The sequence below is a fragment of the Telopea speciosissima genome, chromosome 1 (assembly GCF_018873765.1).
Source record: "Telopea speciosissima isolate NSW1024214 ecotype Mountain lineage chromosome 1, Tspe_v1, whole genome shotgun sequence".
Lineage (NCBI taxonomy): Eukaryota > Viridiplantae > Streptophyta > Magnoliopsida > Proteales > Proteaceae > Telopea > Telopea speciosissima.
The window spans coordinates 24,670,262-24,690,290 of record NC_057916.1 but is presented as its reverse complement, the minus strand read 5'-3'; the positions used below and the strand labels follow the sequence as shown (position 1 = coordinate 24,690,290).

At 39.7% G+C, this 20,029-nt stretch overlaps 1 protein-coding gene across 2 annotated transcripts in view; it reads left to right on the top strand.

The window, feature by feature from the left end:
- The first annotated feature begins 3,671 nt into the window (after nt 1-3,671).
- Nucleotides 3,672-20,029, top strand: part of LOC122661428 (protein GET4) — a 47,924-nt gene continuing 31,566 nt past the window's right edge. For both annotated transcript variants that reach the window (XR_006332888.1, XM_043856816.1), the window contains exons 1-4: nt 3,672-3,750; nt 4,499-4,578; nt 6,853-6,931; nt 7,379-7,460. Coding sequence is in view for 1 of the 2 variants with exons in the window: in XM_043856816.1 (XP_043712751.1) it covers nt 3,703-3,750; nt 4,499-4,578; nt 6,853-6,931; nt 7,379-7,460 (289 nt within the window). In the remaining variant the exon portion in view is untranslated. The remainder of the gene's footprint in view (nt 3,751-4,498; nt 4,579-6,852; nt 6,932-7,378; nt 7,461-20,029) is intronic.

The window sequence follows — 20,029 nt, the reverse complement described above, 5'->3', positions numbered from 1 at the left end:
ACGATCAAAATAAATAGGTTACAAAGTCTACAATATTAAACTTCATCATTAGTTCTACCCAAAAAAACACTTCATCGTTCTAACTAAATTTTTTTAAAGCATATAATAGTTAGTTTTTTTTTTGTTTAAATCCTAGATGATACTATACCATTGTGATTATGATGATTTAGAATGTTAAATGAACATTTATGATACAAATCAAATGTTTGAATAAATCAAAACACAATGATTAATCACATTCTTCCAATTGCCGTATCACACTATCATCCAAAAGATGCAAAAGGTCTATATAATTTGGTCGTGTAGCCCCTTCAACAGCATGGGGGCCAATGAGAGTACACAAAGAGGTATTGATTTGGGTGGGATTTTCGATTCCACTGAGGTTGAATGGTCTTTTTGCACACTCTTGTGTCTAGACGCAACAACCAAATGACCAAGCAGCGTTCTTTTTCTCTTAAGTTTTAGTCTAGATTAACACTTTGTGCCCAAACACCCCAATAATTTTCGAACGTTGCTATAACATTAGGAATCTCAACAATTAAAAAAAAAAAAAAGAAAGATGGTTTTTAATGCTACATGTAAAAGTGTTATAAATATAAAAATATTAAGATAAAGTTTGAGGATTTTAAATAAAAAAAGAAATCAAAATTAATTTCATGTAATTTCAATTATTGTGTAAATAATTTACAAATGCATCTGATTATTAATTTTGAAATGTTCCAACCCAAGGGGTGTTGGCGTAATGGCGAGCTGGGCGAGCTATAAACTCGAACGTCCTAAGTTCGAATCCCACTATCTTCACCTCCTTAGGCTAGCCATCCCTTAGTCTCAAGCCAGTGGCCGTTGTGAGAGAAGATTAGTGTAGCCATAGGCGCGGTTGGTCAACCTATTGTCGGGGGGATTAGTCGGGCCACGCGCCAATGTGTGCGGATACCCCTTGTTATAAATAAAAAAAAGGCATTCTTAAAATATACAGGGCCAGAATTTCCGCCTATCATTGGGGCGAGGCACACTATTCATACTATTGATGTTTATTGCCTTGTTTTACTTTATGCATGCATTTCAAACCCACAACTAGGCTTATCTGATTGGGATTTTGCTTTTTTATAGCTCTACCTTAGTTCTCCGGACCATGTTAAAATACCTTGGAACTGTTTAACTTTATTCCTGGATGTAGCAAGAGTAACCCAAAACTTTAAGATTTCTACTTTTAAAGTATGTAATAGCAAACAAATAGTTAGTTTTTTACTGAAGACTCTCATAAGATCAGCTGGATATCTTGGAATCGTTTGTGCAAATCTAAAGAGAATGGAGGTATTGGGTTTCAGGATCCTTCAATTCATAATAAAGCTCTTATCGGCAAACTGGCTTGGCGCTTGTGGAAGTATCCTTCCTCTTTCTGGGTTACTATTTTGAAACAGCTGTACTACCCAACTTCTTCTATCCTGGAAGCTCGTCTTGGATCTTCCCCTTCATGGGCCTAGCGTAGTGTGATCGAGGGGCGTAAGGTTTTGTTGGACAGTCTAGTTTGGATGGTGGGGGATGGAAAGAACATCGGGATTTGGGAGGATGCTTGGCTCCCCTCCTCTCCCTCCCTTCGGCTTCAAATTCCTGATTATGGTGAGCATCGAGTGGTATTTGTTTCAGAGCTAATTGATGAGGCTAACAGATCTTGGAACTTGGAACTGATTACCTCTCTATTCCATCCTATTGACAGACAGGCGATCCTGAACATTCAACTCAGTCTCTTTCCTTCTAGGATTATCAGGTGTGAAGTGGATCTAGGAATGGAATTTACACGGCAAAATCTTGTTACCATTTTCTCTGCAATCAGCAGGAGCTTAAACGTGCTACCCTCCCCTCCTCTTCCACTACTGGATCGCTCAGCAAGGTCCCTAAGTGTGTTTGGAGATCTATATGGAATTCTTATTCTCTTCCTAAGGTTAGAAGTTTCTTATGGAGGGCCTGTGCTAATGGTATTGCAATTGGTGCAGCTCTCATTAGGCGACATTGCAAGGTAAACCCATAATGCCTGAGATGTGGAGCAGCCGAGGAAACAATAGACCACATTATCCTCGACTGCCCTTTTGCTAAGGCGACTTGGTATGGTTCCCAGCTTACTTACATTCCTCCTCTTCAAAACCCAGTCCTCACCCAAGTTATTAGCAGCTAGAGCTCCATTTCCCCTGTTACCTTTCAGCCTACCAAAGAAGTTATAGGGTTGTCCTCCTTTATTTGTTGGAACCTATGGAAGGCCCGCAATAATTTGGTCTTTAACGGACAGTTGGCCTCCCCCAAGGCTGTTATTCTCTCTGCGAATAAGGAATTTCAGGAGTTCTCCGTTCTTCATTCCAAGAGGGTCACTACTGAGACTCAGCAGCTGAGGATTAACAGAGACAATGCATATTGGACTCCTCCTCCTGAACACATGCAGAAACTAAACACTGATGCTTCGTTGACTGATGAGACTTGTGGCATTGGTTTTGTCTTTAGGGACAATTTGGGGGATCCTCTCTTCATGTGCTCAGAGCCAATTAAGTTCAACACCATTCTTCAAGGAGAAGCTTTGGCAATGCGGGCTGGACTTCTACAGGGAATTGCTGAAGGCTTTGATCATCTTCTAGTTGAGAGTGATAATCAAGTGCTGGTGTCCCTTCTTAAGGACAAATCCCCTCTAACTACCATCATAGCGGTCTTGGCTCTTATTCAGGACATCAAACTCTTATCTACATACCCCTTATCTTGCACTTTTTCTTACATTCCCAGGGAGATTAACAGCGTGGCTAACTCCCTGGCACAGAGGGCAAGGTCCGTTGCGTGTCGGACTATCTGACTTATGTAACTCGGATACCATGCGTTTTTCACGCTCTTCGAATATATAGTTCATTTTCTACCAAAAAAATAAATAAATTATTTCTTCTTTGTAATATATTTTTTTCTTTTCTTTATAAAAAAAAAGCAATTTCCTTTAGGCGATGTTTGGAAATTAAGAAAAGAAAAAAAAGATGTCATTGAAGAGAAAAAAATGCATTAACCAATTATCAATTTATGGGAAAATATCCTTCCTTGGTGGTCTCTTCTACACCCTCTCACATGGCACTGTAAAATGACACCCTTGCCCCCTGAGTGGATACCATGATGTGCTTCCCCATTGGCCTAGACGCTGGTGTAGAGACCATGCGACCAAGTAGCAATCTCATGCCCTTTATTTATAATGATTTTCGTTTTTTTTTTTTATGTCTGTTCCTTTTCTTTTATTGGATTCTAAACATAGATTTTAATACTCTCCAACTCCCTAAGCGTGCAGTGCGACAGTTCAGGGTGGAGATTTTGACACATGGCAGTTCAGACATCCAACGATTCGAGTTGATTGATTTTTGTTGTGTCTTTTCATGTCTTATTGAACTTGGCATAGTCCGAGATGCCACGTGTCGACATCTCCATCCCGAACTGCCGTTGCATGGTTTTAGTGAATGGGAGCGGATGACATTGTTTTTACCCAAAAAAAAATAAAAAAGAGGATGACATTACCTTCGGGTCAAATTCGGATCTGTCTGCTACATATAAATTCTTAAATTGGGTAAGGTACAAAATACGTAAAGATCGTAGACGGTCGGTTCTGTATGCAAATGCAGGAATAAAACCCGAAAGTGCGCTTTTCGGAACGGTCTCCGGCGAAATCTGTTAGACCTAGAGGGGATCATGTCGAGAGAGAGGATCAAAAAAGGAGTATTGCCTCCGGCACAGGAGGTTCGAATTAGTTAAAACTTTGAAGTTATTATTTCGTGTTAGCTGCTTGATTAGATAGTTTGATGATTGCAATGGGTTTGATTTCCGTTGTGAAATTGTATCAATTGATATGTTTATCGATTGTTTGCATAACATTCTTCATTCTTGATTCACGAACTTGTGGTAAAAAGTATGAACTTTAGCTCCGATAAGGGGGAGATATCGAACCATGAATGTCAAAGAGATCAATTGATAAATTTTGCATCGCCAGGAAATTTCATATTTTCCTTTGCAAAATTAAAGCACGAAGAGAACGAATCAGGTTAAATTTGGTGACATTTTAGCTTATTTGCTTTATCGAGTACAACTTTGCGCCATTAGGAATTAAATTTCCAAAATGAAATGTTGCGAATTCGTTTTAAATATAACTACAAATTTTGTTTTTTTTCTCTGTCACAACCGGCCGAATTGAATAAATCTCACTTTATTTGCCATTATTTATCGTTTATTTATTAACGTTTTCCCTCTCTATCCGTCAAGTGCTATGCAAAATCTGGTCTTATTAGTCTTGTTACTAGAATCAAGAGAGCCATCGTGTTTATGTCTGAGCGTCTAGAGATTTCAAATTTTTATTCTTTATGGGTTTTTTTTTTTTCCATGGGTCTTAGTAGGCATCATTGAGTTAATCAGGAAATCGACAGGACAGTTTGTTATTGGGCACTTCTAGATTCTAATTTGATAGCACTATTTTTGTTGTTAAAAAATACAGACCCAAGAGAAGTTGGAGAAAATTGTAGATGATGGTAACTACTATGGAGCTCAACAGATGTACAAGACCTTTACAGCAAGGTAAAAGCATCATCATTTTTTTAGTTAACTTGTTATGGTAGGTTACGTACAGTCTTTTTATCAGTTGTAATTTTGTTTCATGGGTGGAGTGCCAGAATATAACTGTTCTATTGATTCCATTGTTGAATGGGTGGGCATGCACCCCATCTTTATGTTTGATTTACTGCTTGTTATTAGTTTACAAAACCTTTTATAATTGAATACTGCTTGTTATTACTGGTTGAATGGGTGGGCATGCCTTGAATAGAGATGTTTGGAGGACCTTGATACATGTTGCCGACTCCTTTTAGGTGGCTTTTATTGTGTTTTCTGCAGATGTTCTTGTGCTCTTTCCCTTTATTATTTTTTAGTCTCTGTCTTTGCAAGGATCCATGTAGCTGACCCCATTTAGTTGGGATAAGGCTGAGTTGTTGTCTTAGTTTACTTTTTCATTGTTTTGGTTAATACATTTTCCTGTTTTTTCATTTTTTTTGGGAGCACCAATACATATCTTCCCTTAGCTTTTTACAATGCAAAATTTAGGGTTTGTGATTTTAAAGCAAATGTTATCCATAAGAGATTTTCATTTCTATGTGGTTCATACATAATACTGTTTATTGTCAGACTAGTGTCTCTTGTGTACCCTCTTCCAAGTAATATGGTAGACATATGAAGTAACTAGTGCTTTCCAGTAGATTCTGTATGATATGAGAATGTCTATGAGTAGCCAACATCTGTATCAGTGGCTGAGGCAATCGAACGAAAGAAGGGGTTATTTTAGCTGAGGAAACCGCCCATCAATTCATCTACATCAAGAGTGGGGGGGGGGGGGCACTTTCCTCCACCCAAAGAAGATCCAATTATTCGTTAAGGCTAATAATGGCTTGCTTAACAGTTCGGAAGCCTTCCGACTGGTTTTTAGTTTGCTATGCCAGTTGGAATAGAAGGAGCATTAAAGCAAAGATTTGGGGAAGGGAGGTCAAGGGGGATATCTCAAACCATGAGGAGAGGCCGGCCACGCAACGCGCCTTAAGCGGCAAGCAAGCTAGCCCAAGGTTCGAGAACTCGGGTCTCGGTGGCATCTCGGCTAGGCCGAACCGAGTCGAGCCGAGATCTCGCCGAGATCTCGGCGAGTTGGTGCAATTTTTTTTTTTGACTCGGACCCCAACTCGGTGGGTTGTACACATATTTTGGGTCAAAACTTGGTATCCAATATTTCGGGCCATTTAAACACAATGGCATGCCCAGATTTCCAAAAACAAGTCCAAATATGAGTTTCACTTTGGACCATAGGTTGGTAGGCGGCAGTCGTACTAAAAGTCTAAAACAACATAATCTATATATAATTTAGTAAAACATAGCAAATTAGCAATCAAAACATTCAAATAAATGTACATTACATCAATGTTCACTTAATTTGTTACATAAAATGAGATTGAACAAGAAATTCATCCTTATATCGGCTTCGAAACTTGTAAGCATGGTGTTCATATCTTGTTGTCCTCCTCCCGAGCATATGACAGATGTGAGTGTTTCTTTGCTTCCAAAACACCTTTGAAATCTTGCAAATAGGTGATGATGCTCCAAATTGGCACTTGAATCTTCACTTTGGCACTTCAATCTAACTCTAAACAAGTGCATTCCATCCAACAATCGAAAGAAAGAAGAAGAAATTTGAAGGAGAGGTTTTCCCCTTGGTTTAGAGCCTAAGAACTTGTTCTGCTCTCTCTTATGTTGGAAATGGTTTTGGGTGAAAATTGGGCTAAATACAACTAACTAGCATCTTTGGGCCCAACCGAGATCTCGCCGAGATCTCCGAGATCTTGGTTTTTGTACTAAAAAAACCATGATTTTCACCTTCGAGATATCACCGAGATCTCGGCGAGATCTCGAGATCTCGGCGAGATCTCGGTCGAGAAATTGTAGTTTTTGTACCGACTAGGAACTCGACTCGGTTTTGCCCAAAACCGAGAAACTCGCGAGATCTCGGCAAGATCTCGCGAGTTCTCGAACCTTGAGCTAGCCGGATCGGGGGTTGGGGTGATGATGCTTCGTTTTTCAAATACAAAATTTGGGGTTTGTGATTGTAAAGCGAATGTTATCAATATGAGATTTTCATTTCTATGTGGTCTATACATAGTACTGTTTATTGTCAGACTAGTGCCTCTTGTGTACCCTCTTCCAAGTAATATGGTAGACATATGAAGTAACTAATGTTGTACAGCCACATTATCTCGCTTTTTTTCCTTAAATTAAGTGATGCATGCTGATGAGACCTATCCTATTTGATGACAGATACGTATCTGCTGAGAGATATGATGAAGCTTTGGATATCCTTCAATCAGGTGCCTGTACCCAACTGAAAAATGGGCAGGTTACGCTTTTTCACATCTCATCTCCAAGTAAAGTTGGTTTTTATTTTCTTCGCTCTGAGAGAGCGAGAGCCATTTAATAATAGATAGCAATATATCTGTTAATATTATGTGTGTTAACATTGGAGCTGGCTCACAAAACAACTTCGGGATCTATTTATAATAAATAACTTGGTGACTTGAGAACTGTATCTTAAAGATTTGGCACTAAGAATTGGCAATCAGATCTGATCCATATTTGAATCTTGGACTAGTGCTCTTAGCTTTAAAGTAATATCTGTCTTAATTGTGTCATCTGTTTCAATTTTCTATTGCGTTGATGAACCAATGTATTTGACAAAAAATGCAGTATAAATTTTAGTGAATTAGTTGTCTTACTCCATATGGTTTTTATGGCTATTTTAGATGATATATTACATTGATATACTGATGCATCAGGTATTTTTCAGATTACTTGTGGATCTGAGCTTGCTGTAATGTTTGTGGAGACACTTGTCAAAGGCAAATATCCTTATAACGAAGATAATCTTGGTCAGTTTCTTTTATTGTGTTAAAATTATAATTTCTCTTTTCTTGTGGTAAAATCAGTACCCTTGTTCATTTGCTATATTGTTCTAACATTTACTAGATTAATTGTATTGAAGTTGGCCCCACGGTTCAATATTTAGTAGGTCTTTTCCGAAGATTGTTGCAATTTCTATCTCTATCTAGATCATAGCTGTTAGGACTATTAATTTCTACATAAGTGGGTATTTTGGTATATCCTGGAGATGTCCTAACACATGAAGCAAGATCAAGGTACTAAAACTCGGGTCTCGGTACCAACTCGACTATTGGAAAAACCGAGACGAGTCGAGATCTTGGCGAGTTGGTGTATTTTTTTTTTTCCAACTCGAAGCCTCAACTTTGGGTCAACCCGAGATCTGGACCCGAGATCCGAGATCTCGCCGAGATATGTCAAGTTTGTCCAATTAGGTAAGGTATTTAAGTGGTAGGTGGGTTAAAATAATGGGTCGAAACCGAGATCCGAGATCTCGCCGAGATATTGCACTTTTGAGGCTCGTAGGCAGTCTCGTCTCGGCTTTTCCAAAAACCGAGAAACTCGACGAGATCACGGCGAGATCTCGCGAGTTCTCGAACTATGAGCAAGATAATCCATTCCCAAGTAGAAAGGGCATATTCCAAGGGGGTCCACATGGTGCCAGTGGGTCCAATGAATCCTACTGATCTGTTGAGTATTCTTGTTGGGAATAATCCCACATCGACTAACTCTGGGACATAGGATGACTTTATATACAAGTTGGGCTTCTCCACTTAACAACTTAAGCTTTTGGGATGGATTATTCAATATGGTATCAAAGCACCAGGCCTTTTATGTTAATTTAATATGTGTAAGGTCACCCAAAGAGGGGCCACTTATGCCATGTATTGACGTATATTTCCACTCAAAAGAGGGGCAACACGTGTAGGGTAGTGCTGGGAATAATCCCACGTCGACTCACTCTGGGACCATGGATGACTTCATATACCAGTTGGGCCTGTCTACCAACAGCTTAAGCTTTTGGGATATACTTCAATAATTATAACCATTATGGAGAAAACCTTGATTTTGGACATATTCAAGATCTAGTATTACGATGGACCCCACTAATCTCTTAAGTTGCTTAGTATTTTGGGCCATGCTGGAGCATCGAAGTAGCTCCTTAATGGGGGACAGAATAGGAGAAGAAGAACAGATAGAAAGAAATCAGATTAGCAGGGGAAAGAATAGGATAGGGGAAATCTGAGAAGAAATCAGAGGCATAGTCCGAAATCTTGGGTCTCGGGGCCATCTCGGCCTTTGAAAAAACCGAGTTGGGCCGAGATCTCGGCGAGTTTGTGCACTTTTTTTTTTTCCCGACTCGGAAGCCCATCTCGGTGGGTTTTAAACCTCTGTTGGGTCTGAAAATCAGTAGACAACCTATTTTAGGCCATTTAAACACAATGGCATTATTAGATTTTGCAAAAACAAAGTCCAAATATGACTTTTACATCGGACCCTTAGTTGGTAGGCGGCGACGTATTAAAATAGCATAGTATATACATTAATGACATAATTTATGTACATAGAACTCAAACAAAACATTTAATTAATAGGAAAACAAGTTAATAAGCATTACAAACCATCAAACACCTTCACAAACTTGAGCAATCCTCCAAAATTGAGCTGCAATCTTCACTTTGCCACCAAATTCAGCTTCCAAATGTTTCAAGCCAACCAAAAAATGAAGGGGGGAAGAGAAGATTGAGAGAAGAAGAGAGTTAGAGAGAAGAGAGCCAAATAATAGAAAGCAAGGTTCTGTTGAACCTTGCTGTTTACAGCATGTATATGCCTAACATTTTAAGTTAAATGGGTAAAGTGAGTGAAGTGACCCATATCCAGCAACCGAGATCCGACACTCGACCCGAGATCTTGCAATTTGTCTTCTGTTTTTCAATAAAAGTTCAAGATGATATCGAGACGAGATCTCGCCGAGATATGGTACTTTTCTGTTTCCCTTGCCATCTCGACTCGGCTTTTGAAAAAACCGAGAATCTCGGCCGCGAGATTTCAGACTATGATCAAAGGGGGGGGGGAGAAGAAGCCGTGAGAAGAAGAAGAAAGGGGGGTGTGTGCACACGCACAAACTCACTTTTTTTTTCAATTCATTCTTGCATATCCCTAACGATGGGGAATTACATCATATATAAAGAGAAATAAAAGGCACCCAAAAATAAAGACTCCTAATTACTTACTAAAACCAGGCTAACTAAAATAGAAACCCAATAAAACTCAAATTGAAAATTTCCCTATGTGTCTAATAACTACCTTAAAATAAAAGATTACATAATAATTTCCCAAATAAAATAAACTTCCTAAAATCTTACTAGATCCAAACACTCAAACTGGACTCGGTTCAACTGGGTTTGGGTCGGTCCAATGTAGTACACTAGTTAGGTCGGCCCGGCCCAAGATTGTCCTGCATCAACTCGCCCGATGTTGAGAAAAACTCGTCCACGAGTTTTAAAGAAGGAAAGGATCAGCACTACTCGATCAACATCCACGATCAAAAGCTTAGTTGGGATGGTGATCCTGCACATCTTCCGATCAGCCACTACGATCTCTTGATGGTTGTACACAAATGATATGATTTTGATTGGAATCCGATGGCGGGGTTTTGCCACTGCAATCGGACCATTGGTTAGTTCTTTGGTTGCAACCTTGATCGGGCCGTTCAGTTCTTCTCGATCATCACGTCCAGTTTCAATTTGTTCTTCCACTTGTGTTAATCCATTTGTCTTGTCTTTTGGGGCTTCAACTTTGTCGACGTGAATCTCTTTAACAAAGACATCTTCAGTAGAGTTGTTTGTCAACGCAATAGAATTTCCTAGAAGTGATTCAGTCGGTGATGCTTCAATCATAGTTTTCCTGTCTTTCTGTTCTGAAGGCACGGATGTGTTCATGAAACCCGCTGACCGTTTGTAGTTCAATTGTACCTCATGTAGGCATGCAAATTGGATGTTCAGTGTACAACAATCATCATAAATATTACGGCCTTGAAGAATATTGCTTGCTGAAACAGCACTCAGGAGTGACTGATACTGTACAAAAGCTTGACAAACAATAGCAGACTGATGACATATCTTGATCTTTTCAACAAATCTATGAGGAGAAAACACTTGATGCAACACTTTCACAGTTATAGGACAGAGCAGCTGGCAGATTGTAACTAAAAGAATTCGGTTGGGTTGTGGTTTGGAGAACATTGAAAGCACAATTGTAATTTGTAAATACAATGAAGTTTATAAGGACGGTGGCAGAATTGTAATTATGGCAAGTGCAACAACTAACACAAAAGGGGATGGACTCCCACGTATAAGGTGAAGGGCAAAACTGGGAAGTGGGTGAATAAAAGGATAAAACAGAATTAATAAAAGACTGAGGGGCAGTTTAGGAATAGAAAATAAGAAAAGAGAAAAGTAAGATCGTGGGTAGGGGGGAATTATTACCGTCTTCTACTTGGAGTCTGATTCTGTCAAACCAGAGAGGAAGAATGGAGGAAGGCGCTGCGAGGAAGGAGGGGCTTCATGACTTCGATGGATGGCGACGGTGCAAGGGAGCTGATCGACTACGGGGAGTTGAATCGTGGAAGGAGGACTACGAACCAGGTATATGCCCTTCTTTTTTTTGGCTTCGATTATATATATATATATATATATTTTGTCTTTTTCCTGGTTTTGGCGGCATCAAGAAGGTGGGTTGGGGATTATGCTCAGGGAATCGAAAGGGATGGGATTGGGGTCTGGGTTTTCGATTCTACCTCTGTTTCCACAGAGACGACTCCTTTTTTTTTTTTTTTTGGTCTGTAATAGATGGGAAACGAAATTACGAAAGTATGGGTTGGGGATTCAGCGGAAGTTGTTGTGGGGCTTGGTGGTATGGTTGCTGTTGAAGTTCGGTCACAACTGCAGCGAAGAGGAAATAGAAGGACGAAGAATAGAATGGGGAAAAGTGAGATTGAGGAAATAGCAGGGAAGAGAGAATGAGAGGATGAAGAATCAGAGAGAGAGAGAGAGGGGAAGAGATTCACCCAGGTTTGGGCTCTGATACCAGATAATGGGGGATAGAATAGGAGAAGAAGAAAAGATAGAAAGAAATCAGATTAGCAGGAGAAAGAATAGGAGAGGGGAAATCTGAGAAGAAATCAGAGGGGGGGGGGGGGGGGGAGAAGGAGCCGTGAGAAGAAGAAGAAGGTGGGGGGGGGGTGTGCGCACACGCACAGGCTCACTTTTTTTTTTCAATTCATTCTTGCATATCCCTAACGATGGGGAATTACATCATATATAAAGAGAAATAAAAGGCACCCAAAAATAAAGACTCCTAATTACTTAATAAAACCAGGCTAACTAAAATAGAAACCCAATAAAACTCAAATTGGAAATTTCCCTATGTGTCTAATAACTACCTTAAAATAAAAGATTACATAATAATTTCTCAAATAAAATAAAATTCCTAAAATCCTACTAGATCCAAACACTCAAACTGGACTCGGTTCTTCTGGATTTGGGTTGGTCCAATGTAGTACACCAGTTGGGCCCGGCCCAAGATTGTCCTGCATCACTCCTAGATTGGGATTTGGGGATATCCAATATCTTAAATTTGAGATTGCATGTGGCTTTTTGACAATTGGCTTCTACTTTGTTGTTTGTTGCCGAAGTTGATTGTAATCAGTTTTAGTGTTCGTTTTGTGTTGTAAGTTTATTATCATCTTTCAGTTTTTTTTTGTTTGTGTGTGTGTGTTTATTGTACTTTAGTAATTTGAATTGAGTCAAGGCAGTATCCCTCTAGCTTCTCTTTGGGCCCTATTTTGGTGATCAAATTTGCATGTTTGGTTTGATTTTGATGTCATTATAGATGTTTTTAAGTTCCCTATTTAATGAATTGATATCTCATGAATTCCATGCGGTTTTGGAAATTTATAGATAAAATACCAACAGTTATAGATATGTGACAGGATTAATCTTGGGCCAGCAATAGAAAGGATTGTGATCTGTATCTTACTCAAGTTCTAATGAGGAAATTGAACCCTTAACCCTAATTTGAATTAAGGTAAGAGATTCTTCAGGATTAGGACAGGTTAAAGGGTAAAACAGATCAATGGAGTAGGAATTAACAAAAACAGATTTGGTTATCTTATTATATTGAATATAGTAGCATAGAACTCTGGAAATTGTGAACATAACTTGCGAAATTTTAGGAAAGATTTTCAATTCTAGATGAAGACCAGGATTTGATGGTAATTGACCTTATGAAATCTGAGAAGAAACAGTGAATCAAAGCCACAGGGTCACTACGGAGTAGCAGAATAAGTAGCAATAAACTTGAAAAACAGAGAATGAATGTTCTGACCTGCTGTGGCAGAATTATGATCTAGAATACGGTATCTTAACGTATCCACCAATACTAAACGATACGATACCTAAAAAAAGTATCAACTGTTTCGGGTTACGTGCCCTGATGTGGTTGATACTTGTCGATACACTTGATACATCTCTTATAAACTATATAACTCGATCAATGACTCAAAACACTTGCCAAGAGTTCCTGTAACGCATTGTAATCAATTTTGTTTTGTCAAAATCAATTTGATTCTTTGTTTCTACTAGCAAAAGCGACTCTAGTAGTGTTGATTTCATCATCATTTGGTGATTTAACAACCTGCAATAAAGGATCGAAACCAGAACACTTCTCTATCAAAATTTTGAATCTTTTGCTCAAATTTTGATTTTTTTTGTGTCGTATTTTGCAAAGGATCACTAGGTTAGTAAAAAACAACTTGAATGATTGCATCAAACTAGTTTGTTTTTTTTGGGTGCAAATTGCAATGATGTGTGCATATAAACCCTAAATCTTCCCAAACTGAAAATGACATTTTTTTTTTGGTATTAGTACAACTAAGAAACTTCATTCTTTATATGTAATTAATTTGAATTCACTTGTCTTTTGTGCTGTGTTCTCCTCTTTAAAGGACGTACCCAGTGCACGAGGCTCCCACCACTACGGGGTTTGGGGAGGGTTATAATGTACGCAGCCTTACCCCTGCTATTGCAAAGATGCTGTTTCCAGACTTGATCCTGTGACCACTTTGTTCTCCTCTTTATACATGATATATTTTATATATTACTTATTTATAGTATTTTATGCTTCAAAACTGTATTTTGCATGTATCCTAAACATTTCCATGTGTATCTTGCGTCTCTTTGATACGATACAATACGATACATCTCTTAATATCATCTTTTTGATACGATACCCGCTACCAATACTTTAAACCCTGAGAATACCTTGAAGTACAGAGATGAATTTGAAAGATAGAAGGCACTCTAAGGAATCCATTCTAGACTCTAAGGGCAGGGTACTGCGTTCACCTTAGATTGGAGGAAATCCATACACAGGTCCATGAATCCACATGGCCAGACAGAAGGGAAAGTCCATAATTTATTTATAAAATTCGTAGGCCTCCAAGGGCAGGGTACAGAACCTATATATAACAGTCCAATACATCTCAAAAGTAGGAACTTCACACCCAAACTCAAAAAGGACTCTCAAAGACTAAAACAGAAAATACAAACTAAGGAGCTAATCTTTTAATCAGTCCTACTTCTATTGGGAAACATAATAGAGAATTTATATTGAACTCCTAAAATATAACAAGACTTGTATTCCTACTCTCAACCCATATTGCAGGCCATTAAAGAAACCATAGTTGTCAAGGTGCCCCTTGAGGTATAGGGTGGCCAATCACCTCATGTGCCAGAGGGGCCTAAACCGAAAACATGATGATCTAGCCCTTCCCTCCATTTTATACATTTCAATAATTTCTGTTTTCTAGCCCTGCATGTTTCTATAGTGTCACTTTTACCCCTCTTATCTTCTGTATTTTGACCTTTATAGCCCTAAGTTATACATATATGTACACTTATAATATGACTAATACCTGGAAAGTATACGCGTGGGATGTAACTGTTGAGCACAACTTGCAATGAGTTGTTGTTGTGATGCAGATTCATCACCAAATAGGGCTTGTTTGCTTAGGAATAAGTCTAGGGTTTGGTTATATACATGTTGGGCCTTTGATCCCACGGTTTTTTTTTTTTATGTAATAGGCCACTTTTATGAGCCTAAAATATGGGCAATTAGGTTGCTTATGGGATTCCTTCATTTTATTTTTATGTAATTAGTGGTCATGTGATCACTTAAGTGATCATGTGACTTGGTTAAGTGGTCCTGTGACTATTTAAGTTGGGCTGGATTAAGACTCTATAAGTTCAGCCATGTTTTGAGTCTATTTCCTTTGTTATTTCACTTTCCTAGTTAGTTTAGGTTACCTAATAGGTTAAGGATTGGGTTAGGCCTTTTCTTTTTAGTGTAGGAGTTTATTTTCGAGTCTTTTATATAAGTTTATAAGGGGGCAAGTATGGAACATGAATTTTGATATTAATGAAAAGCTTTTGTTGCTCTTCTTCTCCATTGAAGATTTTTGTTTTGTGTTTGATCAAGGCTGGCAGGATCAGTGTTTGATCCGATTGACACCTTGCGGTGGGAAACCTGGGTGGTTCGTTGGTGGGATTGGTGTTTGATCCAATTGACACCTTGCGGTGTGAAGCCCATGTGGTTCTTTTGAAGCTCTCTTTCAAGTTCTAGTTAAAGATTGGGTTTTTATTCAAGTTTCTCAATCAAACAAGCTGCTGCCAAGGGAATTCTGCAACAACAGTAAGTTTGATTCATCCCAACCCTAACGTTTATTCTTCTAATTATTTAAACCACCAAACCCTAACTTTCTCCTTTTTGTTTTTGAGTTTTCCAAAACCCTAAAACCTCCATAGACCTCTCCAACGATCAGAATCTGCCCATACTTGGACCGAATCACTCTCTCATCCTAAGGAGAGCTCGATCCAAATCGTAGCCCAAACTGATCATCCTAAACCCTAGATTCCTCCATTCAATCAGGAATCTCGAGTAATTGGCCTAGACTTGTTAAAACTTAACAATAACTTCAGTGGAAGACTCCTCTACATCAACTTAGCAAAACCCTACCATCAAACATTAGGTCCCATTAAACCATAACCCTAATTTAACCAAAAACACTTATTTTGACCTATTCAAACTACCCTGTTCATGGCAGATCCTGGTTGTTGGCTCCTAGTTGGTCTCCTACCAATCTAGAACTACATTATGTTGTCATTGTTGTCAACACCGTCAGCCAAGAAGATCAGTTGAGCTGTGAGCTTGTGTTGGTATTCTTGATGGTCAACACACTCACTCAGATGAGCTGAGATTGCAGGTATACGGATGGTCAATTGGAGGACGAGCAGAGTTAGCATAGCTGAAAGCCATGTATTGGTTGTCTTCAGTTACAATTGGCAGTTGTCAAGATACAGTCAGCAGTGACAGTAGGCAGCTGTCAGTTGAAGGCTACAGTGATCAACAAGCTTCCGAGTTGACTTGGTTGACAAACAAGGTATGTTGATGTTGTATCCTCACGAGCAACATGTACAGTTGTCAGGGCAATGGGCAGTAGCTGTGGATATGTACTGTTGATGGTGTGGTAGTGGTTGAGCAGGCGATGAGAGGCTTGTTGTGTTTGGTATGGTGAGGTGGCAGTTGTAAGCCCTTGAGTACATGAGGGTGTTGCCGAAGGTGAAGGATGTAGTTATGTGAGGAAGATTGTAAATTTAGTTAAGATTGAGATTGAGAGTGTAAGTAGAAGAAGAAGAAGAAGTTGAAGAAGAAGAAGAAGAAGAAGAAGAAGAAGAAGAAGAAGAAGAAGAAGAGGAGGAAGAACAAGGAGGAGAATGAGTCTCGGTTGTAAGTTGTGTCTTGGGATTTCTCCCTCCACTCCTATATTACTCAAATATGATGTCTTGACATATTACATCCAACCTCCCTAGGGAGGTAAAGGGTAAAAAGAAAGAAAAAGAAGAAATTACATAATAAGGAAACTAGTTAATATCTAGTTCCAGAAATACCCCTAGGACATGAGAACTAATAACTCTAACACTCCCCCTCAAGATGGAGAATAAATATCATGCATTCCCAGCTTGCATAGAAGAGAGCCAAACTGAGGAGAGGCAAGGGCCTTGGTGAAGATGTCAGCTAGTTGATCACCAGTCTTAACAAAAGGAGTGCAAATACAGCCAGAGTCAATCTTCTCCTTGATGAAGTGTCGATCCACTTCAATGTGCTTGGTTCTGTCATGTTGTATAGGATTGTGGGCAATGCTGATGGCAGCCTTGTTATCACAGTAAAGCCTCATAGGACCTGCAATGCCAAAACCCAATTCCTAAACAAGTCTTTTCAACCATATAAGTTCACACACTCCATGAGCCATAGCTCTAAATTCTGCTTCGGCATTGGATCTAGCTACAACCGACTGTTTTTTGCTTCTCCATGTAACCAAGTTACCTCCCACAAAGGTACAGTAGCCGGAGGTAGGCCTCCTGTTTGTGATGGAGCCAGCCCAATCAGCATTAGTAAAACCTTCCACTCTCAGGTGGTTGTGCCTGGCATACAACAAACCTTTCCCTGGGCATGAATTCAAATATCTTAGAATATGATACACAACATCTAAGTGACCACTCTTGGGGGCATGCATAAATTGGCTCACTACTCCCACTGCATAGGAGATATCTGGGCGTGTCATAGAAAGGTAAATAAGCTTCCCAACTAGCCTCTGGTACTTTCCCGCATCAACAAGAGGAGAACCACAATCTTCTCCTAGTTTGTGATTCTACTTCATAGGAGAACTTGCTGGTTTACATCCTAACATCCCTGTCTCTGTCAACAAATCAAGCACAAACTTTCGTTGACATATGTTGATTCCTTTCTTGGTCCTTGATACGTCAATGCCTAAGAAAGACTTCAAGGGGCCCAGATCTTTGATTTCAAACTGTTTAGCCAAGTAGCTTTTCAGTTTATCTATCTTAGCCATAGCATCTCCAGTGATTACAATATCATCAACATAAACAATGAGAGCTGTGATGGTACCATTGCCCCGTTTGGTAAAGAGAGTGTGATCTGTTTGACTCTGGGAATATCCATTTTGAAGAATAGCTTGTCGAAAGTGTTCAAACCATGCCTTTGGAGATTGTTTGAGCCCATATAGTGCCTTCTTGAGGAGGCACACCTTCCCTTCAGCTGAGGGTACTTTGAAGCCCGGTGGGGGTTGCATGTACATTTCCTCTTCCAAGTCACCATAAAGAAAGGCATTCTTCACATCTAACTGATATAGAGGCCAATCTTTATTGGTAGCCAGAGATAAAAGAACTCTTATGGAGTTGTGCTTAGCTACTGGAGCAAATGTCTCCTGATAATCAATCCCATAGACCTGACTGTACCCTTTGGCTACTAACCTTGCTTTGTATCTTTCAACAGTACCCTCGGATTTATACTTGATTGTATAGACCCATTTGCATCCAACAGGGACACGTCCCTTGGGAGGATCTACCAACTGCCAAGTGCCATTCTTCTCAAGAGCCATCATCTCCTCAAACATAGCTTGTCTCCTCTTTGGGTCAGACATAGCATCAGTAACATTCCTGGGAATAGAAGTTGTAGAGAGAGCAATAATAAAGGCAATACTTGTAGAAGAAAGAGCATTATAGGAGACAAACTGGGCTATAGGATTAGTACAAGCTCTTTTCCCTTTTCTAACAGCAATAGGAAGTTCTAAATCAGATGGAGGAGAATGAGTGTCACCGATTGAGGAGGATGCGGATCTGGATCCAAAGAGGACTCTTGGTAGATCTGCTTTTCTCTGTTATGCAAGCCTTCACCCTTTTTGTAGGTAATGTGGTAATCCTTCTCCTTACCAGAATCATTCTCAACCACCAATTTTGTATTCACACCTAATTGTGATTGATCACCCATATTACCCACATCCACAGTCGCCACAGTCTTGTGTGTTCCAATATCAAACATAAAAGGGGAGATAGGGAGAGGAGGGTGAAGATAATCAACAACCTGTTCACTTCCACAATGCTCCCCCTGAAGAGGATGCTGAGGAGCAAAGAAAGGAATAGATTCAAAGAAGGTGACATCCTTGGAGATAATGCACCGACGAGAAGAAGGGTGATAGCACTTGTAGCCCTTAGTAGTAGAAGAATACCCAAGGAATAGATACTTGAGGGCTTTAGAGTCAAGTTTAGTGCGAGCAAATTTGTTAACATGCACATAACAAACACAACCAAAGACTCTAGGAGGAAGAGAGAAAGCAGAAACCTTGGGAGATAAAATGTCCAAGGGAGATTTGAAATCAAGAAGCTTGGTTGGCATGCGGTTGATGAGAAAAGAAGCTGTGAGAAGGGCAGCAGACCAGAAGATCTTGGGGACATTCATGCCAAACAAGAGACTGCGGGTGACCTTCAATAAATGGCGATTTTTTCGCTCAGCAACCCCATTTTGTTGCGGTGTGTCAACACACACTAGCTGATGGATAATGCCATTATTAGAAAAGAAGGTTTGGAGGCCACCAAACATGTATTCACCCCCTTTATTGGACCGAGCAATTTTGATCCAAGTGTCAAACTGAGTAAGAATCATCTGATAAAAGGTTTTAAATGCATCACAAACATCACTCTTATGCTTCATGAGAACAGTCCAAGTAGCACCAGAAAAATCATCAATAAATGACACAAAGTAATGATAGCCAAATAAGGAAGTAGTAGGAGAAGGTCCCCAAACATCCATATGGACAATATGAAAGGGAACAGCAGTTCTATTACCATGGTATGGATAAGAGGAACGACAATGTTTGGCAAACATACATGATTCACATTGAAAAATATGAGAAGAAGCAGCAGAAGAAAATAAGTGAGGCAATTGCTTCCTCATTACAATAAAAGATGGATGGCCAAGACGGCGGTGCCATAACATAACAGACTCCACAGAACTACTATCATCATGTCCACATACATAGGACTGAGCTGTGGGCAAAAAAGGGTAAAAAAGATACAGGCCTTGTTCCTCACGTCCGCTACCAATAATCCTCTTTGTCACCAAATCCTGAAAAAGACAATGAGAAGGATAAAAGGTGACACAACAATTCAGAGATTTAGTCAAGTAACTCACAGATAAAAGATTAAGAGTAAGATTAGGGACATGAAGGACAGAAGTAAGAGAAATAGATGGTGTAACATGGATACTGCCCTTACCAGAGATGGAGGAAAGGGAACCATCAGCTACCCTAACCTTGTCCTTACCAGAACAAATGGTATGGGAATCATATGACTGGTCAGTGGCACCAGAATCAATGACCCAAGACTGGGCTGCAGTAGAAGCTGAGGTGGAGACCTGTAAAGCTGAGGATGAGGAAGAACTGGCCATTGTGGATGCAGGAGATGTGCTTAGCTGTGACATAACCTTGCGAAACACCGCATCTACCAAAGTGGAGTCATCTTGTGGAGCATCTGCCTCAGTCATCACAGAATGTGCTCTAGCTCCCCCTCTACGGCCACCACGATCACGAGTGCCAGGAGGGCGACCATGAAGAGACCAACACCTATCCTTAGTGTGTCCTGTC